Consider the following 26007-nt stretch of genomic DNA (forward strand, 5'->3'; position numbering starts at 1 on the left):
TCTCATGTTATATATTCCGAGATGACAAATTATTTCAGAATTGTTTGAATTGGTTTTTCTTTAACATGTAGGTCCTAAAGACAAAATTAAATATTTTTTACCTGGAAATGGATGCCTGGAAACTAACTCTTCTGGAAGTCCAAGTTCTCTACCTAAAATTCTCACTTCATCTTTATGAAAATCTTTCAGAGGTTCTATTACTTTTCCCTATAGGAAAGAAAAAAGCCAATCAACATGATTTAGTTACCAAAATGACATGGAAAAAAAAACAAAGGGTAAAAAATTGGCTTTTTTATTGTCATTTTTCTTAAATTAAAAAGTTGTTTTTAAAAATGCATGTTTTAAACTAAAGTATTTCCTTCTCTATGTTTATAAGGAATTAGATAAATATTTTAGTAGTATTCTTATTTTTCCTTAAAACACATTTTAAACATAAACTTTCTAACTATAAATAAATCAGGGTAATCCAACCCACTTTTTCTGATCTAGTTTTCATTAGGAAAAATAAAGCATTTAGAAAATATGATATTAGTGTTTCAAAATTAAAACTCTTTAAATATCATTAAGTGAAAAGACAACAAAAAGAAAAGGAGAAAATATTCACAAATCATATCTGATAAAAGATTTGTAACCAGAATATATAAAGAACATTTACAACTCAATAACAAAAAGATAAATAAGCCAATTAAAAAAGGAGCAAAGGATATGAGCAGACATTTCCCCAACATACAGAAGTGGTCAATAAGTGCATGAAAAGATGCTCAACATTACTAGCTATTAGGGAAATGCAAAGCAAACCCATAATGAGATACACTATTTCACATCCACTAGAATAAAATCAAAAGAGAAACATAATTCACACCCAACAACAACAACAAAAAATAACCAATGCTAGTAAGAAATGGAACCCTCGTGTACTTTTGGCTGAACAAAAAGTGCAAGTGCTATGGAAAACAGTGTAAAGATTTCTGAAATAAATTAAAAACAGAACTACCATATGATCCAACAATCCCACTTCTGGATATATATCCAAAAGAACTGAAAGGAGGGTCTTGAAGAGACACTTGCATTACACATATTCATAGAATCACTATTCATAATATCCAAAAGGTGGAAGCAACCCAAAAGTCCAAAGAAAAAATGGATAAACAAAAAGGTAGTGTATACATACATGGTATATTTATTCATCCTAAGATAAAGAAATAATTCTGCCACATGCTACAATATGAATGAAGCTTGAGGACATTATGCTAAGTGAAATAAACCAGTAACAAAAAGAGATTAACTATGATTCCACTTATGAAGTAGTCAAATACATAGAAAAAGAAAATAGAATGGTGATTAGGAGGGGAGGGAGAAAAGAAGAACTATTTAATGGGTATACAATTTCAGTTTTGCAGGATGAAAATGTTCTGGCAATCTTTTTCACAACAATATGCATATATATACTTAACATTACTGAACTGTATACTTAAAAATGATTAAAATAATAAATTTTATGTGATGTGGTTTTTACCACAATTAAAAAAAAAACAGTAACAAGTCTTGGTAAGAATGAGGAAAACCTGGAACCCTCGTACATTGCTGGTAGGAATGTCAAATGGTATAGTCATTTTGATAACAGTCTGGCAATTTGCCAAAATGTTAAACAGAGAGTTACCGTCAGACCTAACAAGTCTACTCCTAGATATATACCAAAATAAATAAGAACACACATCCACAAAAACTTGTAGCCAGTGATCATAGCAGCATTACTTATAATAGTGTAAAAGTAGAAGCAAACCAAATGTCCATCATGGATAAATAAAATGTGGTATATCCATACAATAAAATATTATTTGGCAATAATAAGGAATAAAGTTCTGATACATGCTACACGATGGAAAAACCTTGAAAACATTATGGTAAGTAAAAGAAGCCAGTTATAAAAGACCACAAAATTGTGTGACTCTATTTATATGAATTATCCAGAATAAGCAAGTCGATAGCAACAGAAAATAAATTAGTGGTTAGTGGTTGCCTAGAGCTGGCAGGAGAGGGGTGGGGCTTGGGAAAGGGGTGAGATGACAACAGGTAGAATGAGTAACTGCTAACAGGTATGAGATTACTTTTGGGAGTAATGAAAATGTTCTAAACTTAGACTGTGGTGATGACTATAAAACCCTATGAATATTGGGAGGGAAAAAGATGGGAACAAGGGTGTGAGAATCTTCATGTATCTGTTTGATGGAAAAGTTCTCATAAGCTTTTACCTCTTCTCTCAGCTTTCTGATAAGCTCTGTGTCATTGTGATGGGTTTTGATGAGTTCAGCTTTGCCGCTTGCAACAAGGGATGCACTTTCAATTAGATCAGGCCGTAAAGTACCTTGGGCAAGGAAAACCTCTTCTGGTTTCAGGTTCATTTCTCCAATTACTTCATTGGCAATCTATAATCAACAGGAGTAAAAGAGCCTTATAAGAGATGAATTTTTTTTAAGAAGACAGCAAAATTTTATACTTTCAGCTAAATTTTTTTTTTTTTTTTTTTTGAGACAGAGTCTCGCTTTGTTGCCCAGGCTAAAGTGAGTGCCATGGTGTCAGCCTAGCTCACAGCAACCTCAAACTCCTGGACTCAAGCAATCCTGCTGCCTCAGCCTCCCGAGTAGCTGCGACTATAGGCATGCACCACCATGCCAGGCTTATTTTTCTATATATTAGTTGGCCAATTAATTTCTTTCTATTTATAGTAGAGACAGGGTCTCGCTCTTACTCAGGCTGGTTTTGAACTCCTGACCTCGAGCAATCCGCCCACTGCCTCGGTCTCCCAGAGTGCTAGGATTACAGGCGAGAGCCACCACGCCCGGCCCTCAGCTAAATTTCTCACAGTCCTTTTACATTACTGATCAGGATATAAAATCCATCAACCTCCAAAATAAACCCCGTTAAGAATATGTGCTTTTAACATGATTCAAAAAGTACGCAAATATTTCCCTCAAGAACTTGAAATCTAGCCTTTGAGATACCCAATAAATTAAATTAAGACCCAAAACTCAACTAAAAACATTTACTCTTAAATAGTTACAACAGACTGGCAACATGAAGTATATATGTGTTTTTCTGTTTGTTTGTTTTTTGAGACAGAGTCTCACTTTGTTGCCCAGGCCAGAGTGAGTGCCATGGCGTTAGCCTAGCTCACAACAACCTCAAACTCCTGGGCTCAAGCAATCCTACTGCCCTCAGGCTCCCGAGTAGCTGGGACTACAGGCATGAGCTACCATGCCTGGCTAGTTTTTTCTATATATATATATTAGTTAGCCAATTAATTTCTTTCTATTTATAGTAGAGATGGGGTCTCGCTCTTGCTCAGGCTAGTTTCAAACTCCTGACCTCGAGCAATCCGCCCGCCTCGGCCTCCCAGAGTGTTAGGATTACCGGCGTGAGCCACCGCACCTGGCCGACATGAAGTATGTTTTTTAAAACAAGTTTCTAGTGGTTAGTATAACAACAATATACACTAGAACTCCTAGCCACAAAATAAAAAAAATAAAAAAAAAATCAAAATTAGCAAATTTGGCTACTTGATATAAAGATAAAAAAATACTAATATTTACATCAAAAATAATACACTTTGAAGACATTAAAAAGAAAGGTACCTTAACAAAAGTATCTCCAATGATTTTTCTTTTCTCTTCAGGACTTGTAGTCATATTTAAAGTTTTGCTAATTCTTTTTCGTGGGGTCCTGTCTTCGTCTGATATTGGTAGAGTTGTTGTTCCATTGTAGAAAGAATGAGCAGCATTTATCACTAAGGGAGAGGAAACAAGTGTTTTAAACTAATAGTTCTTTTTTTAATCATAATTAAGTCAAACTATAGAAAGAAAAACTAGGTAGATACTTTGATCTCCCCTAAATTTGCCTACATATTCAAAAACTAACAATAAACCATTACCGTGTTTCCCTGAAAATAAGACAGGGTCTATATTTATTTTTCCTTAAGAAGACACCCTAGGGTTTATTTTCAGGGGATGTGTTATTTTTTTAAGTATGGTACAACAATCTACATTTATTCAAATATAGTTAAGTTGTCTTCTTCTGGAACATCATCATAACTCTCCAAACCCCGAATTCCATCCTGAATTTCTTACAACTCTATTTCCTTTAGAACCATTGGCCCCAGTCTCTCATGTTGAGCAATAGAGCTCTCATGGGGCAGATGAGAAGGGCTGCTCGTCTTCTTTACCGCTCCGAGACAAAATGCATGGGTTGTACAGATATACTGCGTACCCACGCCCAACACTAGGTCTTATTTTCGGGGTAGGGCTTATATTGTGCAAATGCTTAGAAATCCTGCTAGGGCTTATTTTATGGGTAGGTCTTATTTTCAGGGAAACATGGTAGTAACAGTTCAGATACGGGCATTCATTATATTTTGTTCCTATGAGAATCCCATGGCATTTAATGATCTAGGGCCATGATAATCACAAATTATGGTGGTTACTTTCCCTCTGTTCAGCGCACTACCAGAGCAACAAGCAAAAGCCACAGAAAGCAGCACAGTCAAGAGAGTCAAAAGCAATAGTTCATATACACAGAGAATCAAAATCCTTAGAACTGTACATTGACTAGTCTCTTGTAAAACTGATATTTATGAACATACATCTAGTGATCGTTGGTTGTCTTTTTTATATTTAAGAGTAAGAAACTAAAAAATGACTAGATCTTTAATTGGCAATAAAGCTTAACTACTAGTGGGCTTCACCATAAGATGACAAGACAGCAGGCTATTTCACTGGGGGACTGCCACTGAATTTGTAGGTCTTTCCTTAACATGGTCAATTACTCCAAAGAAAACACCTCCAATCTCCTATCATCTTTCTGGTAGTTGAACAGAAGAAGTGGTGGGAAGAAGGAGTCACCACTCAGTATATAGATTTTTACTTAATCCTCTTCTAGATGTAGAATCTTATTTATCTCCAACCCTGAACTGTGGCTCCTATTGGTATGCCCAAATCTAGAGCCTCTTTTGTTTAGCCTCTCTACAGAGAATTTACCCACAGACTTCTGATGGGGAGGGATAGCAGCAGTTTGCTCCCATGTTAAGGAAAAGGACCTACACCTCAGGTTTTCAACCAATCCCTTTTTTCGGCTCACCCACAGACCCATGCTCCAAAAGGAGCCCAGTGTCTCCAATTCCTAAGCCTCCCCAGAAGTCTGTAGCATAAATCAGCTAACTTTTTGTTGGCTTTCTTCCCACTTCCACCCCAAGGTTGTGAATTTCTCCATTCTACTGTCAATTACCAGGGATAGATCCAAGTTTTTGTGAGTCTGAAACTTTTCCACTTCAAGAAACAACAACAAATAAGATATTTTAAAAGTCGTAGGTGGAATAGCTAACAAGAACTTAACTATACACAGAAATTATTGCAAATCACATATATACACTAAATGCAAACTAAATGTATCCCCAGCTCAATTTTTTCTTAGCCTGATCCAAGAATGCCCATAGCCATTCCAACACCACCAAATAGAGCAAGTTAAGAGTGGAAAGAGAAAATAAACTTAACTATAAATTATTAAAATATCTTACTTGCGAATTTCACAAAAATATATGATCACATAAAGATACCACTAGGGTTCCTCCTAGGACTCTGGAAGAAATCTGGCTAGTGAGGGATCCTAAAGCTTATCAAAGAAATTTCACCAGCTTTTCGAAGAAAATCCACCTTATCCATCAGCTTTCCATCTTCCAACATTTTGTTGAAACCATTTTTCTGGTATCATTTCCTCTATTCTTTATGGCATTACACTTGCTTTATGCCTTTACTCTTTAGTGAGGTTTTCAAAGAAGAAAACAACTAGACTCATGTTCATTTCATGTTTACCTGCAAGTCTTCATCTTATATTCAAGTCTTTTGATATCAATTTCAATTAACTCAATAATATGTACAATTTGTATCACTTGACTTGAACTACTGATCACACTTTGTATAAAATATAAAAGATATCTACAAATGTGAATAACATTAAGGACTAAGAAGTTTACTAGTGGCCTTTAAAAAAAAAAAGTAACTGAGGCCAGGCGTGGTGGCTCACGCCTGTAATCCTAGCACTCTGGGAGGTCGAGGTGAGTGGATCGCTCAAGGTCAGGAGTTCAAAACCAGCCTGAGCAAGAGCGAGACCCCATCTCTACTAAAAATAGAAAGAAATTATCTGGACAACTAAAAATATATAGAAAAAATTAGCCAGGCATGGGGTGCATGCCTGTAGTCCCAGCTACTCGGGAGGCTGAGGCAGAAGGATTGCTTGAGCCCAGGACTTTGAGGTTGCTGTGAGCTAGGCTTACTCCATGGCACTCTAGCCCAGGCAACAGAGTGGGACTGTGTCTCAAAAAAAAAAAAAAACTATACACTTTTCACTCCCCTACCCTCATAGAAGCCTTTCTGTTTGCAAAAACAATCTGGATATCCTTATCTGTTGGAGGATGGCTTGGGTGTCTCATGTATAAATATTATAAAAGTGTGGGGAAAAAAATAATTTTGAAAGACAATGATGAGAACAGAATGGTAGCTGGAAAATGGTCATTTAATCTAAGTATAATATTAGTAATAATCAAGTTTTAAAATTTATACTGGGACCCCTCTTGAACAAGAACTAATTATTATTTTTTTTTTTTTTGAGACAGAGTCTCACTTTTGTTGCCCAGGCTAGAGTGAGTGCCGTGGCATCAGCCTAGCTCACAGCAACCTCAAACTCCTGGGCTCAAGCGATCCTCCTGCCTCAGCCTCCCGAGTAGCTGGGACTACAGGCATGCACCATCATGCCTGGCTAATTTTTTGTATATATGCTTTTAGTTGGTCAATTAATTTCTTTCTATTTTTAGTAGAGACGGGGTCTCGCTCAGGCTGGTTTCGAACTCCCGACCTTGAGCAATCCGCCCGCCTCGGCCTCCCAGAGTGCTAGGATTGGCATAGGCGTGAGCCACTGCGCCCAGCCTAGAACTAATTATAATGTGCAAATTTTTAAAATTTTCAACCTTGAGCTTATTGGGAAATCTGTCATTATGCTCATTTAAACCATACGATTAGATTTGATTGTAAGTCTTGGCATGTAAGTTAACTTTTCGGGGGTTCCTCAATACCTTTGACCTGAATTCCAAGCTTTTTGAGGGCCTCTTCGACAGACTGGCTTTCTCGTTTTCTCATAAAGCCATTATCAATGTGTACAGCAATGACTTGATCTTGGTTCAAAGCCCGATTTAGCAAAGCTGTACAAACTGTTGAGTCTACACCACCACTGAGTAAAACCTACAGGGTAAAATGAAAAGAAAAATCATTTTGAGCAGAACAAAAAGAAAATAAATACTATCATTACCTAACTCACTCATTACCTACAGGTACTGTTTGTATCAGAAATATGCATGGTAACTGAAAAAGTACTTTGAAACAGTACAACACATAAAGCATGTTTACTCCATCAACATTTAAGGGCTGTTAAGGAATTCAGCTCCTAGATTTCAATATTAATTGATGTAAATTTGCAAACTTCCAGATGATAAAGTGCTTACCAAAACTTTTGATGTGCCTACTCTTTCTTTGATGTCTCGAATACATTCACGTTCTCTGTTCTGCACAGTGAAGGTCCCACTGCACCCAGCTATATCATAAAGGAAATTCTTCAATATTACTTTTCCATTTTCTGTAAGGCCAACTTCAGGGTGGAATTGTGTTCCATATAATTTTTTAGATTCATTTGCTATGCCTTTATAGAGAAAATAATCACAAATTAAATTTTTTTCATGTTGAAAAAAATTCAACCAATACCCACAATTAATTCTTCAGTTTCTTCCTCTATAAATGTTAAAATTGAAATGGCTTGTTGGATTTTTAGCTACAATGAAAATACAAACAAAAACTACATTGCTACAGTCTTTCTTTCTTAAGGTCTTTCAAGATACAGTAACTAATGAGTTACTTTCTGGACAGTACAATAAGTCCTCCACAGAGATTATTTCATAGCACTCTGACTTCTTCACCCAAGTTACTTCAATTATCTATTTAGTGCAATGGTAACTCAATTTTCGTTCTTGGTTCCAGATGGCTTTCAAATGCAACACACAGCTACCAATTTTCTATATTAAAAGAATCTCAGTTTCTTTCTTAAATACTATTAACTGCAAACATAACTTTACCTACTTGACTAATAATATGTTTCTGACAAATATTATTAAGCAGCAGACGTTAGTTAGGCTAGATGTTTTACACGCACATGTATTACCCCTATTTTATGGCCCTGAGATATCAAGAAACTTGTCTGAACCCTTGGCTAATTAACTAAATCAGGCCTGGAAGACTCCCAAACTCATACTCTTTCTATATACCAAGGTACATCACACTTTCTTTATTTGACTTTCAGAATGCCACTCTCTTGGTTCTTATTTCACTATCTACTCCTCTTTGTTTGTTCCTTTTCAGCTTACTCATCTCTATATAGGGAAGTCACTCAGTACTCAGCCCTTAAATCTCTTTTCTATACATGAGTGATCTCATACTCTCACAACTTTAAAATTCCACCCATATGCTGGTAAAGCCCCAAATTCATACCTCCAGCCCAAGTTTTCTCCTCTAAAGTTCAGGCTCATATATACAACTGCCTATTCAACATCTTCACTTTGATGTTTAATAAAGCATCTTGAATTTAATATGCAAACCCAAACTCCTGAGGTCCTTCCCATCAGGTAAATAGAAACTTCATCCTTCTGGTTCCTCAAGCCAAAAAACTTGGAATTTAAAACTTGATCCTACCTTCTCTTCTCCACTCAGGATCCAATCTAATACCGAATCCTTTGTCTTTTCCTTCATATCATGTCAGAATCCAATCATTACTGACAATGTTCACTTCTACTACCCTGCTCCTGACAACATTTCCTCTCTCTTGATTACTACAACAGATTCCTAGCTGGTCTTCCTGCTTCTATCTTTGGCCCTATTTTCTCCTATAATCTAACGCTGATATTAGATCATGCCTCTCCTTTGTTCAAAACTCCACCTCACTATGGAGTAAACTCAAAGTTTTACAATGGCTAAAAGATCTTGCATTCTAGCCCCTAACTACCTCTCTAACTTCATCTTCTACCATTCTCCCCCATGCTTATTCTGCTCCAATCATGTGGTCTCCTTGCTGTTCCTCAAATATGGCCCCATCTCAGGACATCTGTACTGCTATTTCCTCTTCTCTCAAATATCCAGAGAGATCAGAACTTACTTTCTTCAGATCCAATGTCATCTAATAGGAATACCTTCCCTGAATATCCTAAAAAAGTAACTAATCACACACTCCACAACACCCTTTCCCCTCCACTTATTTTTTCAATGTAAACACTATCTGACATATGACATATTCTGTATTTCAGTATTGTCTACCTTCCCTTTCCCTGATGTTAAAAAGAGATTTTTGTCTATTTTGTTCATTACTGTATCCTTGACATCTACAATTGTGCCTGACAAATACTCAAATATTTAATGAATGAATAAAAATATGTAAGCCCATCTACCACTGTTCATCTTTCATGTGAAGCAAAAACCTTTCAGTATAAAAAACCATTTTGGGCCAGGCACAGTGCCTCACGCCTGTATTCCTAGCATTCTGTGAGGCAAAGGCAGGAGGATTGCTCGAGGTCAGGAGTATGAGACCAGCCTGAGCAAGAACGAGACCCTGTCTCTACTAAAAATAGAAAGAAATTATCTGGCTGACTAAAAATATACAGAAAAAATTAGCTGAGCATGATAGTGCATGCCTATAGTCCTAGCCACCATGTTTCCCCAAAAATAAGACAGGGTATTATATTTATCTTTCCTCAAGAAGACACCCTAGGGCTTATTTTCAGGGGATGTGTTGTTTTCCCCTCAAAGCCTCAGCTTGCAGTACGCACAGAATGGCTGGGACCTGACAGAGGGAGCCAACCTTGTTGGTGGGGCTGCCCGCACCTTTCCAGTCACCTCTGGGTATAGTAGCTATCACAATGGAGCAGATGAGAAGGGCTGCTCGTCTTCTCCCGCTCCTCGACAAAATGCATGGGTTGTGCAGATACGCTGTGTAGCCACGCCCATCACTAGGTCTTATTTTCTGGGTAGGGTTTATATTGCGCAAATGCTTAGAAATCCTGCTAGGGCTTATTTTATGGGTAGGTCTTATTTTGTGGAAAAATGGTACTCGGGAGGCTGAGGCAGAAGAACTGCTTCTAGCCCAGGAGTTAGAGGTTGCTGTGAGCTAGGCTGACGCCACAGCACTCGAGCCCAGGCAACAGAGCGCAAGACTCTGTATCAATAAAAAAAAACAAAAAACACCATTCTTGATAATTCCTATGCCAATGTATTAGTCTGTTAAGTAACTGTAGGCAGATTACTCAATTTGGTTTATCCATGACAAATCTATTTTTCAACTTACTTAGGTGTGGCATCTCAAACAAAAAGAACTTTATTGACTAAACCCACTTTTCTCTTTTACTGATTTCCAGGACTGTTAGTGATTATTTATATTACATCTACTCAAGCAAGCAAGTCAAAACCCCAAACTGCCAAAAAAATTAATTCCTCTTCCTAAAAAAGTAGAGAACAAATATGGTTTAAAGCATGGGTCAGCAAATTTTGTGCAAAGGGCTAGACAGTAAATATCATAGGCTTTGTGGGATATATATGGTTCCTGTGTTTTATTATAACCCTTTAATAATGTAAAAACCATTCTTAAAAACCTGGACATAAGCAGGCAATAAGCTAGCTTATTGCTAGACTTGACCCACAGGTCATAAATTTGCCAACCCTAGTTGGAGAAACATCCTGAATACCTAGTCTACTGTTTTGTAGACACCTAAGACACATGGCTATACATGCCTAACAAAGGCATAAAAAACAGTTAACTATGAATATAGCATGATAGGAAGATAGACAATTCTCAAATTTTCCTGGGTTGTAAAAGTGTAACATTTTGTTTGAACAGCTTATTTTAGGGTGAACATTTCTAAAAAGTTGAAATACTTTTTAAGAAAACCAATAAGTGAGTGATTTAAGGATATTCTTTATTAAATTCTCTTAATCAACAGTTGATCCTGCCACATTTATAGTATCATTAAAAAAATAAGAAAATCAATGAGCACTTCATACAGAAACATGCTTACTCTTCAGATAAATATTTTTAAATGAAATCTGCAAAATTTTTAGAATTTTTACCTGCTACAATGTTCCCAGAACGTGCCACAACTTTGAATCCATCAGCTACTTTGTCTACACTATCTCCATGTGTAAGTAAGACAATTTCTTCCTTCTGAAGGCCCCTAAATATACAAAAAATAAAACACAAATATCTTAATATCATAATTAATGGGTTTTTTTACATTTAGAAATACAAGCTTGTCATATATAATAAGAAAATAGAAAAAGTATGTGACAGTGAAACACCACTAGAATTTAAATATTTTGTTTATTATAAAGCCAATAAAAGAATATTAAACCTCAAAGTTATCTATAAAAATTAAAAACTAAAACTAATAAACATATGAAGTTGGCAGTATAATCACACAATTTCAAGAGACTATAAAACAATAATAATTTCAACATTATATATCAATCAGAATTTATCTTAAGAACAGAGACATTTCAAAGACCTTAACATTTCATTCAGTAGTTTTAATGTCAATAATCATATCCATAGTAATAGTATTAGTAGTGATATTGTTATTCTGCAGCTATATATACAGATATATATGTACTGTAAGCTAAAATAAATAATTAAAGTTATTAGAAATTAAGATTTTTCAGTTTAAGAGTAAGGAGACACAAAAATCAAAGGAATTAATTAGGTAAAAACTATAATCTTTCATTTTAACTGGAAATAACAGTGTACACTAATGATTTTGTTTTCTAATTTTAACAGAACAGGGCCAGGTTCAGTGGTGCACACCTATAATCCCAGCTACTTGGGAGGATGAAGCAGGAGGATCCCTTGAACTCAGGGGAGGGAGGAATGGAAGAAGGGAGGAAGGAAGAAAGCAGGGAAGGGAGAGGAGGGGATGACACTACCTGATTGTTTACTGAAAGTCCAAGAAAAAATGACAATCTAATAGCAATGTGGACCTCTAATGCTAAAAAAAAATTAATACTGTTTAGTTAAGAAATGGAGAGGGGGAGCTATTATGTATTAAAAGCTTTAACAATAATCAAATATAATAAGCAGACTTTCTCTAGACTCTAAACAAATCAACCATAAAAAATATACTGTTTACACTATGGGAAAATCTGGATGAGAATTTGATATTAAATAATATTAAGGAAAAATAAGTAAATTTAAGGGCCGGGCGAGGTGGCTCACGCCTGTAATCCTAACACTCTGGGAGGCCAAGGCGGGCGAATTACTCGAGGTCAGGAGTTCAAAACCAGCCTGAGCAAGAGCCAGACCACGTCTCTACTATAAATAAAAAGAAATTAATTGGCCAACTAATATATTTAGAAAAAATCAGCCAGGCATGGTGGTGCATGCCTATAGTCCCAGCTACTAGGGAGGCTGAGGCAAGAGGATCGCTTGAGCCCAGGAATTTGAGGTTGCTGTGAGCTAGGCTGACACCACGGCACTCACTCTAGCCTGGGCAACAAACCAAGACTCTGTCTCAAAAAATAACAATAATAATAATAATAATATTAAGGAATAAAAAAGTAAATTTAAGGGCCGGGTGAGGTGGCTCATGCCTGTAATCCTAGCACTCTGGGAGACCGAGGCGGGCGGATTGCTCAAGGTCAGGAGTTCAAAAGCAGCCTGAGCAAGAGTGAGACCCTGTCTCTACTATAAACAGAAAGAAATTAATTGGCCAACTAATATAAATAAGGAAAAAAAAATTAGCAGGAAATGGCAGCGCATGCCTATAGTCCCAGCTACTCGGGAGGCTGAGGCAGCAGGATTGCTTGAACCCAGGAGTTTGAGGTTGCTGTGAGCCAGGCTGACACCACAGCACTCACTCTAGCCTGGGCAACAAAGCGAGACTCTGTTTCAAATAAATAAATAAATAAAGTAAATTTAAAATAAAGCAAGAAGATAAAGTACAGTAATGCAAAAAGGATGTTTTGGGGCTTTGTTGTCACTATGGTTTAGGAATAGCACAGGTTGTGATGGAGCCCCTGAATTTTAGAAATGGAAAGACAGACAAAAAATGTTAAATCTTAATCAGATCTTTATGTTTAAAGATTCCTATAGTATGTCACATATTAAGATTCCTGAAATAGTTCTCAAGACTAGTCACTTGAAATAAGGACAAATGTAACCACCAACACCTCTCCATTATGAAGTGGAACAAGCACCGTATTTCAAATGTACTTTGGCAATGAATAGCTTCAGTTTATAAAGTAACTTTGAGCAACTTGGCTTTTTTATTAATCTTCCTTTGAAAAATAAGAATCCTTGAAAACAGATCATCTATTTATTTTTGCCCTTACTCAACACTAATGAAAAGCCAGTCCATTGTCAGTTTTGACTAAAATCTAGGATTATATCTCCATTTCAGGTAAAAATAAGTTCATGACTTGAATTTTAAAATTCTGATCTATCCAATTTGGAATAAACTGATTAAGAATTAAATTAGGCACAAGTCAATGGAGCCTTTAAAAATATATGCTAATAAAATAAATCTATAACTAAAAATAAAAAGCACAGTTAAAAAATAATAATGAAAAGTACCCTCACTAATTGACATCAGCTTATATTTAAGGATTTAATGAAGTTAGGGGTAAATTTAGTTTAAAAAAAAAATAAAATTTAGGTCAAAATGAAGCAAGCGAGTAACTCTACCAACAGTCCACCAAATGGGCTTTCCACAAAGCACAGAAAATACCCCAGAAAGAAAGTAACAAAAACATAAATTTTCTGGTCTTTGAGAAAACCTAATGAAAACTCAGATTTTTATTTATTTAGCAAAGCAGAAGATCAATGATGCTAGGAAGATAGTGAACAGCTCATTCAATTTTTAAATAGATTTGAGCTACATTATCTGTATCACTTAGCAATAAAATCAAATAATACATTCATTATATTAAAAAGATCATATGCCAAGGTACAGTTCTGCCTCAATGCAGAGAAAGGTAGAAGGAGGGAACTAAAACATATTTAGTAACGAGTCTAGCAAATGGATGGCTTATTAAGTACCTAACAAAAAGAAGTGGTTGGGAAAGAGGTATGCACATGCATACAGCAGACGCACAACAGCTTAAAACATTACCCATTTGCCACATCTGGCACACTAAGGTATAGACTCACACTCCACGACAGAGTGGAAAGGGAGAAGTACAAATGTCAGCATCACAATACACAATTCAAAACAGGGTTCCAAGACTGCATGAGTGCTTTCATAAGGCTTTTTAAGTGTCTGCTTTATTGCCTATCAGCATCACCACCATCCTCTCTCTCTCTTCACACTCAACTAGAAGGCAAATATGACAATTAATTATACCTGCAGCCACTACTATGTCTTTAATTTTGTTTATGAATTGCAGAATCTCCAATTTTGAAAAATAACAGTACCAACTTTAAAGTAGATAATCTACTGTTGTTCTTATTCATCTAAAAATACCTGAATAACGAACATGTATTATCCACACTAATGTTGAAAACTCCATCTTCTCTAACACTTTTCTTGTGCACAGAACCTCCAAATACCTTATTCATCATCTGTTCCAAGAGAAAACAAATTAATGTTAAGATAAGTCAAAAGAAAAACATCTAGTCATTTTATTATGCTGATTTAACAATTTATATTTGTTTTCAAAATAATTGTTTGTACCCAAAAAATAAAGGGAGTTTGATAAATATAGATAACTTGGTGTTATATATAAAGTTACTAAGAGGCATGGTTATAAAACAAAATTGGATTAGAAATTCGACCTGAGGTTAATTTCTGTTAAACACTGGCAGATTTTCCATTTAGTGTACTTTAATTAACTCACCTGTTAAAAATGGAAATTTCTTTAATATTTATACCTGAGTTTAATTTAAAAGCATTTTAAAAGGTACTTTGAGCTTAGAAAAAGCTAGAGCAGACAAGAAAAACAACTGTGGTGCCAAAACAGGAATTTAAATAGGTATAAATTCCTCCAAGCTGTTTAATCTTTGGTTCCAAAAGAACCATCTAAAAGCCTAGAGAAGGCTGTACTTTATCCCTATAAAGAAAAGTAAAGTTCAGGAAAAGCAGTTACCTCTGATGGAAATGTGAATGGAGAAAAATAAAAAGGAGGTTTCAAAAGCTGGGTGAGGAAAGAGGGAAAGTCAATGCGAAATAGGTATAAAGGAAGCAATAGGCAGTACAGACTTTTTTCTTCTAAGCAAATAATTACCAGGAACCAATTAGACTGACAGAAGAGTCCAGTTAATGGGAGAGGGCACATAAGATACTAACATTACTAGAATTTCAGAATGCCATGGGGAGGCAAAGGTACACACTTTGCTGCTAAAATTACCCAACATAGTCACTAAGAAGTAGCAGTCCTTTACAAGCAACATATTAGCGAGACGGCATGACTTACACAAATATTTTATAGAAGGACAATTTCTGCATAAAGGACCAAGATCAGCCTATTCCATTACCTACTATGAAAGTTCAGATGATAATAAAGGCAAATTTTTTTATGCATCAGCAGGCCTCGCTTTGGCTATAGTAAGATATCCTATGAATATGGCCTTATATAGGGAACTAACAAAATGGGGAAATAATAAACCACTATCTTTTAAATTAAGAGAGCATTTTCCAGAAATATTTCACTGTAAGTGGGCCTAAAAAATATCTTTTGAGATTCTTCCTTACAGAATGCCTTTCAATATACTAACAGCCATTTAATTTAATTATTAATTATAAGTTATGCTATATGATTAACATTGGCTACCCTGGCAAGGGAGATCAATTGATTATGTCAATACATTACATCCTGGGACAAAAATATGAAGCCAACCAATTTCCAATATTCAACTCAATTAGGATGCAGGCTCTTCTAATATTATGAGATGGAAAAATCATTTTTTTCCAAGTCAAATTCATAATTACCACTTAGGCTTTTCAGAGAATGATGAAAAGGAAAATAAGAACCTTTTACTATAAAATGCTTATTGCCTATAGAAGAAAACATACATTGATGTAGACTTTTTACATATTTTTAGTGACCCATATTTTCTTTAAATCAAAATGGAAAACTATAGCGAACAATTAGAAGAAACCTAATCTGGTATAGCTGTTTTACTGGTCAGCTTCTTTCTAACATTCTGTACTTGTATCAAGTACAAATAATAAAAAAAAATTCAATATTCTTATGTGAACACTGATTTATTTTATTTTATTTTATTTTATTTTATTTTATTTTATTTTATTTTATTTTATTTTAGACAGAGTCTCACTTTGTTGTCCAGGCTAGAGTGAGTGCCGTGACATCAGCCTAGCTCACAGCAACCTCAAACTCCTGGGCTCAAGCAATCCTCCTGCCTCAGCCTCCCAAGTAGCTGTGACTACAGGCATGCACCACCATGCCCGGCTAATTTTCTCTCTATATATATATTAGTTGGCCAATTAATTACTTTCTATTTATAGTAGAGACGGGGGTCTCACTCTTGCTCAGGCTGGTTTTGAACTCCTGACCTCGAGCAATCTGCCCGCCTGGGCCTCCCAGAGTGCTAGGATTACAGGCGTGAGCCACCGCACCTGGCCTGAACACCCATTTATATTTCCTTCCTTCACTGAAAGCTCAAGAGCCAGCTAGGATATACTGATCTGTTTGTTCACCTTCTCCTTTATAAACAGCTTCCCTTTGTGCAATATTCATATTAAAGTATAATAATTCATACTGCTAAAAAAAAAAAAAAAGATGCATACTGTAAAAAAAAAAAAAAAAAAAGATGCACACCTGTAACTCCCAGCTACTCAGGAAGCTTAGGGGGATGGATGGCTCAACCCCAGGAGTTTGTGTCTAGCCTGGGCAACATAGTTAGACCCAGTATCTTACAAAAAAAAAAAAAAGCAACAACTCCCTCTGTCTTGCCCGCTTAACTAAAACTTCAAATTATCCTCAAAGACTTAACTGAATCACTGGAAGAAATAAATACAACATCTATATTTTAAACCATATGTGAAAGAAACTGAAAATCAAAGTGATCCTCAATAATTAATTAGGGAGAATCAGAATATCAAGACGAAAATTAGGAACTTGATATTTTAATTAACACCAATTCCTTTATGGTCAGTTAGCATGTCACAACTAGACTAATTTCACTTTTATTCTGACCCTGTCTTCACATCCACTTTAGTATTTGCTAATGCCAAAAGGCAGGCAAAATGGAACGGACATCAAGACAACTCACAAACTAAAGAATTTAATTGATAGTCATCTATATTCACTTAGCTGTTCTTAGCACAACAGAAAATCCTGAGTTTCAAAAAAAAAAGTAACTTGCTTCTGACACTAGAAAAAGGCAAAATACCATATGAACTAATAATATATTAATCAGCAATAGTTTTCTTAATCATTTTGCTTACAATCACAAGTGATAAAGTTTCTTAAATGTATTTATTTACATTTCTATCTCCTTAGTATATAGATCTTACTGAATAGGGTCATTCTTTAATGAGTGAGAATTTAGCATGTTACTGGCTCGGTATTATCTTTCTATCATCTTATTCAATGACACTCTATTTGTCTGGTAAACCTATGCTACTTAAAAATTAAAGTAAGCTAGAATGGCCAAAATCCAGAACACGGACAATATGAAATGCTGGACAAGGATGCAGAACAACATGAATTCTCATTCTCTGCTGGTGGGAATACAAAATGGTACAGCAACTCTGGAAAACAATTTGGCAGTTTCTTACAAAATTAAACACAACAAAACATACTCTTATCATATGATTCAGTAATTGCTCTCCTTAGAGTTTACCCAAGGTACCCAAAAGTACTCAAGGACTTGAGTACTTTTGTTCATACAAGAATCCACACACAGACGTTTATAGCAGCTTTTTATTCATAACTGCTAAAACTCGGATGCAACCAAGATGTCTTTTATTAGGTGAATGAATAAACTGTGGTATAACCACACAATGGAGTATTATTTGATGCCACAAAGAAATGTGGTATTAAGGTTTGAAAGACATGGAGGAACGTTAAAGGAACTAAGTGAAAGATGACAATGTGAAAAGGCTACATACTGTATGATTAAAATTATATGACATTCTGGAAAAGGGAAAAAGTATGGGGACAATAAAAAGACCAGCAATTGCCAGAATTTGGGGTGGGGAAGATAAACAGAACACAGGATATTTAGGTCAGTGAAAGCACTATTAATATGTATGATACTATACTGGTGGATATATGTCATTATACATTTGTCCAAACCCACATAAGGTACAACACCAAGAGTAAACCCTAATGTCAGCTATGGACCTTGGGTGATAATGATGCATCAATGGAGGTTCATCAGTCATAACAAACGTGCCACTCCGGTGTAGGATGTTGATAATGGGAGAGGCTATGCACCTGTAGGGGCAAGGGATAATATGAGATATCTACGTACCTTCCTTTCAATATTGCTATGAATGTAACTGCTCTAAAAAACTAAAATCTTTTAAAAAATAAAGACAGAAAAAAAAATAAAGCAAAAATGGTATCAAAGCAGCCAAAATAGACTTCTAAACATTAGAAGAGCATCTTATCTCAAGGCCTTAGTAAATCCCTATTTATGCTTGTTTCTGATAGAACACCAATGTACATATACTAATTGATGTTACAATGGAGACACCTGTAAGACAACATCTTAACCAACTAATCCAAGCTAACAACACCTGTCATGGCACAAATCAAAATTGTGTGTCTTTAGATAAGATTCTCTGAGAAATAGCACAGTACCGCTTTTGTGGTACTCTTGCCAAAAATGCATAACCTATATCTAACCATGCAGAAATATCAAAGAAACCAAAATTGAGGGATATTGTACAAAATAACTAGTACATACTTTTAAAAAAAATAACCGTCAAGGTCATGAAAGAAAACTCTGAAGAACTGCTCTATACTGAAGGAGTCTAAAAGAGACATGACAACTCAATTTAATGCAAAGTCCTGGATTGGATCTGTGACCTATAAGGGATGTTTATGAAACAAACTGTAAAAGTGAATGGAGTCTGTGGATTAGATACTAACACTGAATCAATATTAACTTTCTGATTTGGATAGTTGTACTGTTGTTACAGAGAAGAAGATATTAGCACTTAGGAAATACCAGAAACAGGGCATCACATCTGCAATTTACTCTCAAATCATTCAAAAATGTCAACAATTGGAGAATTAGGTAAAGGTATACTGGAGCTGTAAGTACTATATCTGCAACTTTTACGTAAATTTGCAAGCACACTATTTTTTTAAAAAATGGATAGTATTTTGTTACATGAAGTAGCATTACTTTCCTCAAAATAAATTCCCTATCAGGTCAATTCTGCTTGATTGCTACTAGTTAGCAATTTATACACAGTTGTAGCATGTAGGAATTATCTTATCCAATTGAGTATCCTAAATATTGTAAAGAAAGAAAATACCAATATGTGTTATTCTGTTTGTGACTCATACTGTAAGTAAACACTCAGAGCAAATTTACAGATGTACCTGCATGCCATAGCAAATTCCAAGAACAGGCTTGCCAATAGTGAATATTGCTGGATCAAACCAAGGAGCATCTTCTGCATACACAGAATTAGGTCCTCCAGAGATGATAATAGCACTGTGGATTTAAGGAACAGAGTCAGTAAAAAAATCTCTAATTGCTAATTTTTATACACGGTATATGCCCTCTCTCCCTTGTACTGCTGAGGGAGACAACACAGATTCAGAGATTTTCTTATATTTTTGGTACAGTGTAGCAGATTCAGATTATATCACAGACCATATTGTCCTACACAGCTTATTTTTACTGTACTTTACTACAATATTTTAGAAATCTAGTCTATCAATTTAGCATTCACTTGTGAGTAAGCACAAACTTCTAAATAGATAAATACAAATGTTCCCATCTGTGAAAGTTACCACAGATTTGCTTTAATGTTTCCTCATCAATGAAAGAAGTAAATGAGAATTCTGGAAATGGAGAAAATATAGGTCTTCTGAGATCCTAGGAATAAAGCAGGTCACAGAAGAAGTGAAAGTATTATGAAGGCCCTGGATGGCTCGGAGCAAAATTCTCTACAACTGGGGCCCCCATCCCAGGGGCCACAGGGATACCAGTCCATGGCCTATTAGGAACCAGGACGCACAGCAAGAAGTGACCAGTGGCCAAAGCACAGCCACTCCCTATCACTAGCATCACTGCATAAGACCCGACTCCTATTAGATCAACAGTGGCATTAGTCTCATAGAAGCACGAACCCTACTGTAAACTGCACATGCGGCAGGATCTAGGTTGCACACTCCCTGTGAGAATCTAATGCCTGATCATCTGAGGTGGAGCTGAGGTGGTGATAACAGCCCTGGGGAGTGGCAGCAAATACCAATTATCATTAGCATAGAGGTCTGACTGCACAATATATGTAATGTGCTAAATTACCCCAAAACTATCCCTCTCCCCCTCACCCTGGTCCGTGGAGAAATTGTCTTCCAATAAACTGGTCCCTGGTGCAGAAAAGGTCTGGGGACTGCTGCTCTACAACAAACGATGGCAGAATGTAAAGCATTGACTGCTTAACTTTACCTGTTTAAAATGTCCAGCATACTCAACAGTTTTCCCTGAGACCCAGGAAAGGGAGCTAACATCAATTTTGCCTTATATGTTCTGCTCTCAGAACTCAGGCCTATACTATAATTTAGCTACATGACAATTTGCAAAGCATGAGTTAACTTGGGAGTCGAACTAGTATTTAATATTATAAAGGAGAGCTGCAAACTGAGGCCTGTGTTTTTCTCCTGGCCACGGATACATCTAAATGGCCCTCAGCACTCAAAAAATTTAAAACATTTTAGTATTTACTATGAATTTCACATAAAAATTCAGACTTCCGGATTTTATTTAGGAAAAAAATATCTAGCAACCCTGGGCCTTCACTCCATAGCAACAACCAACTCAAGTCATAGGGAGGCTTGCAGCTTCAGACTGTACATGCTCTCCAGTTTGCTACACGCCCACTCACATAAAGGCACATTTGTGTGCTTTACTCAATTTAAGGTACACTCAAACTCATTGAGTTTGCAGATAAACCTAATTTATCTATAATTCTAAGGAAAATACATTCCAAGATCTAATCAAAATCTAGTTACAAACAAATTCATGTTACAATTCACTTTTTAATTAGTGGCTACCTGTCATGTAGAAATATACAAAGTATATCCCTAGGCTTATAATACAACCAGAAGAACAATATAACAAAAGTCAAATTTATAAAAACTGCTCAGCAAACTAGGGTATTTTTTTAAAATGTAACAATTCTATTGAGCTCAAAAGCACCCTTTTAACTTTTATGGATAACATGAGATATGGCACACAATGTTTGCTACCAGATCTGCTGTAAAAGAGATGGAAGACAGCCTACTCAGATGATAAATGAACATCTTAAAGATACAATTCTAAAGGGGTATGGGGTTAGCCCTAAGGGTAGATCTGTAATCTACTGCCTTAAAAATACAGAAGCTAAAATTCTATAATTGCACTTAATAATCAAGACCTCTAGAATCTGTGTGTTATATTTAGTTTTACAAAGAATACCCACCATGGGACTGCCCTACATCCGTCATTAATCTGCGAAACAACTCAAGGCTATTAAGATTCTTAGTATTATGAAAAAAAAAATGTGATAGACTTAGTCAAGGATAAAGCTCAAGCACAACTTAAACCAATTATGAAAAGTTTTATCTCAATAAATCTTAAGAGCTAATCACTCTTTGGGTCTTCTATTTCTACCCTGCTATTCTGAAATTAACTTGCAATTACAAGGCCCCATAAACTATAATTAATTCCAAATGCTAATTTTATATCTGAGGCAGATCAAGGTTCTAAAAACAGGTGGGTTAACATGTCTCTCATATCGTAAATCTCTTATTTTAGAAAAAGGGTAGTCAAATAGATATTTCTGCAGAAAGGATTACAGTAATAGAAACCAGTGGCCCGTGGTAGCTCACGCCTGTAATCCTAGCACTCTGGGGAGGCCGAGGCTGGTGGATCATGTGAGCTCAGGAGTTCGAGACCAGCCTGAGCAAGAGCGAGACCCCATCTCTACTAAAAAAAAAATAGAAATTAGCTGGACAACTAAAAATGTCTAGAAAAAAATTAGTTGGGCATGGTGGTACATGCCTATAAGTCCCAGCTACTTGGGAAGCTAAGGCAGGAGGATTGTTTGAGCCGAGTAGTTTGAGGTTGCTGTGAACTAGCCTGATGCCACTGCACTCTAGCCCAGGCAACAGAGTGAGACTCTGTCTTTGGAAAAAAAAAAAAAAAAGTGCTATAATTTCTATTCCCCTACTACAGAATAAAGGTTTAGGCATAAGCTGGACCTAGAAACTGTTTATGATTGAGTGATAGAAAACATTTTAGATTTCTGTTGCCAAGTATTTCACTTTCCTATTCTAAATTATTTAGTCTGGGTTAGTTTGCTGGAGATTTTTTGTTTTGGGTAGAGGAAATGATGAAGCTTTGATCTGACAGAGAGCTATTCAGGTTTCTCACACAGTTTTTTAATCTCTCTAAAACTAGTCCTTAATGGCAAATCAAGTCAGCTGGATTAGATAAACTCAACGGTCCCTTATTACTCTAAAACTCCACAGTTTAAAAAAGAGCCATTTTTTAATCTACATCCTATGGCTAGAACAGAGTTAAATTTAAACCTGCCTTTTCTGATTTTCAATTCACTCCATCTCAGAAGCAATAAATTACCATATAATGTACACATGTCTGTGAAGTCTTTAAAAGTTCTTTTAACCATTTTTGCATTGGAAAAAATGTTTTTAAGAAAAATAAAACATTTTGGGAGAAGCAGAGCACATTTTTTTAATATTAAGGTTTAAAAGCCAATTAAAGACAAACTGCAGTTGCCTGCTTCTGGATAATATTCTTTATAAAGAAAGAACATTAGTTCCATGAGAAAAGGCATGGCAATAACTGCAAAATGTTGTTAAAGGATGAACTATATTTAAGTTGGTTGTTGTTTTGACTAGTTCTAAGGATTCAAGGTGTTGGAATTAGCCTTCACATTAAAGAAATCGTTTTCATACTTTAGAACCTAGTCTCTTGGGATAGGAAGCAAAGGAGATTTATCACACACAGATTTCTTCTCTTTGGGATATTCTAGGCAACTTCCTGTGTATTTTCCTTTCGTTAAATGCTTTAGGATGAATGAATAAATGGCCATAATAGCTACATCTAACTCTGACCCACAAATCCTATAAAATATAAAATATTCAAATGATAAAATATAAAATATTCTTTTAACTGTGCAATTAAAATTTAGGCAATTTTTTTAAACTGAAGGCTTAAATTTTTCCTTTTCTTCCTCTTTCCAAATCAGAGGCATGGGAAATTTCTTGTAAAGCCATTCCACATCTTATTTTCATAGAAAAATTCAGCACTCAAGCAAATTAATAATAAAATACTCAACACTCTAAGCTCAATCTCCTCATAAAAACATTAGTGAAAAGTCTACCGAAATCCTTGTTCTTTTATAGCAAATGCTGGTGTTTCCAAGGGGAAGATTTCAGACTGCACGAAGAGTTCCCTCACTCTTCGGTCTATGACTTTCCCATACTGAGCACCAGCATCCAGAATGACAACAGCTCCTTCACAGTGGTGGCGGCCATCCTTGAGGTCCCCTCCAGCATTCTCCAGCTGTGAATATTAACACAAATATTAATACAAATACAAATTCTTAATTATAAAAATTACAGCTACTATACTTAAAAAAAATAGATCACTGTCAGCTTCAAAAACACATAGAAATGAAAACCTAGGATTTTCTGAGTTGCCAATTCAAAATACCCTTCTTAAAGGAAAAATTTTAATATCTACCCATACATGGGCATACATAAACACTTAAATTTGACTGTATATAGTCATGTTATGTATACATCTCATGTGCATGGTCCTAGTTTATGCCTGTTATACTGACAGTATTAATAGTGCCTCCTTTTAATCTCAAAAGTGTTCCAGTTTGACCAATACATTTTATGGTTACTTTACCTAATAGTAATAGCATTCCTATGAAGAATGTACTAATGAGGAAACCAAAAGTTTGATGCTAGAATAGAAGTATGGTCAAATTCATTTTATTAAGAGTTTTTGTATTATCTGAGGAAAATGTTTTATATGCATCTAACCCATAACAACCTTGAGGTTATCTTATTTTTGTCAAAGTGTATATTAACAACACTTTTCCAGACAGCAATTTGGCAAAATGTCAAATTGTTGACTTTGTGTACAGAAATATTTACCTGGAATTGGCTTCAAAATAATGCAAAAGTAGATGGATATGAATGAAAAAAGACTGCCCATGTACTATAATCACTGAAGTTGGGTGACAGGTACATTAAGATTATTGTATTAGTCTGGTCTCTACCTTTTTATATGTATTTATATGTAATTCTTTATGTAAACATAAGAAAAAGCCTTAAAATGTGTATTTACCCCAGAAGTCCACTGAAAGAAATAATATGCAATATGATCCCACATTAATATAATTTGTATAAAAGTGTAAGTATGTATGTATAAAAAGTATGAATAGATACACACCCAAATATTAACAGAGTGATGAAACAAGAGCTTCATCTGAGTGATGGAACTAGAAGGGATTTTAAATTTTTCTTTATACCCTTCAATATGTTCTAAATATTTACAATAAACATATTTTGGGACACTCCCACCCTCATTGTAAAATTTGTACATAAAAAGCTTAAGGTAGTCCTTTACCAACTTGTGTAACCCTTTCCACCCTCCCTTCTCCATTTATCTGTAAAAAATAATTGTAGACCTCACAATAGCACTGAACCTTCTGCTATAGTAATCAAAAAGCAACAGTCACAGTCATCCACAGACAAGGACTGGTAAATTACTCGTGTCACAGAAATGAAGATTTTAGTGATACAAATATTGAACAATGTAGAAAAGTTAAGATTACAGAAACAAGTGAATACTTTCTCCTTTCAGATCTTTACCCTTAGTCTTAGTATACATGTACACACACACGGAATTTCTCTAAAATTCCTTATTTTTAAAAAATAAAATTATTTTTGAAAGACCACTATGCTACTGCATAAATTCCTTGAGACTCAGTCCCATTACCATCTTACAATTTTTGCCAAATCTAAGTACAGCCTGTTTTTTCACATCACAAGGGGAGTTCTTGCCTGCATGATCCTGATATGCGTAAATTTCAATTACCATGGTTTATACCAAGGTTTAGTTAATTAACACCAGTCCCCAACACACTACCCCGAGTGAAAAGAAACTGTTAGTCGAGATGTGGAGACAAATGAAAGTCAGTATCACAAGATGGAAAAATCTATTACATCTATCTATAAAATATATATACTTTAAGTGATGGGCTGATCTCACTCTGTCACCCAGGCTGGAATACATTGGCTTATTATAATTTACTGCAGCTTAAACTCCTGGCCTCAAGAAATCCTCCCACCTCAGCCTCCAGAGTGGCAGGGATTACAGAATGAGCCAAAGATGGACCTATAAAATCCATTAAAAAGACATAAGCCTAAAGGCTTAAGGTGAACACTCTTCAACTGCGTGCCCTGAAGTCATCGTAACAAAGTAAATAATGTTCATAAGATATCTTTTAAGATCAAGAAAAAAACTAAATCACATTCAGGTACTAAAGCACAGCAGCCAATTAAAGAACAGTAGATACAATGGGAGTAGATTAGGCCATGCTAACAATATACAGGTGGCAAAGAACCCAAGCTAAGACCTAAAGGGGCCAGATGAGTTTAATCCTCACGAACTGTCAAAACTAACTAGCCAGGGATCCCTTCTAGGACAGGGCCTACT

General features: G+C 35.6%; 1 protein-coding gene across 2 annotated transcripts in view; it reads right to left on the minus strand.

The window, feature by feature from the left end:
* The window catches only part of GMPS (guanine monophosphate synthase), a 67952-nt gene that overhangs the window by 20727 nt on the left and 21218 nt on the right, over positions 1 to 26007 (minus strand). For both annotated transcript variants that reach the window (XM_020285642.2, XM_020285638.2), the window contains exons 2-10: positions 23657 to 23838; positions 19641 to 19755; positions 14585 to 14682; positions 11202 to 11305; positions 7544 to 7737; positions 7118 to 7283; positions 3633 to 3784; positions 2253 to 2426; positions 102 to 207 (exon numbers count right to left, since the gene is read on the minus strand). In XM_020285642.2, coding sequence (XP_020141231.1) covers positions 102 to 207; positions 2253 to 2426; positions 3633 to 3784; positions 7118 to 7283; positions 7544 to 7737; positions 11202 to 11305; positions 14585 to 14682; positions 19641 to 19755; positions 23657 to 23838 — 1291 coding nt within the window. The remainder of the gene's footprint in view (positions 1 to 101; positions 208 to 2252; positions 2427 to 3632; positions 3785 to 7117; positions 7284 to 7543; positions 7738 to 11201; positions 11306 to 14584; positions 14683 to 19640; positions 19756 to 23656; positions 23839 to 26007) is intronic.

This window comes from Microcebus murinus, chromosome 1 (genome assembly GCF_040939455.1).
Source record: "Microcebus murinus isolate Inina chromosome 1, M.murinus_Inina_mat1.0, whole genome shotgun sequence".
NCBI classification, from domain to species: Eukaryota; Metazoa; Chordata; class Mammalia; order Primates; family Cheirogaleidae; genus Microcebus; species Microcebus murinus.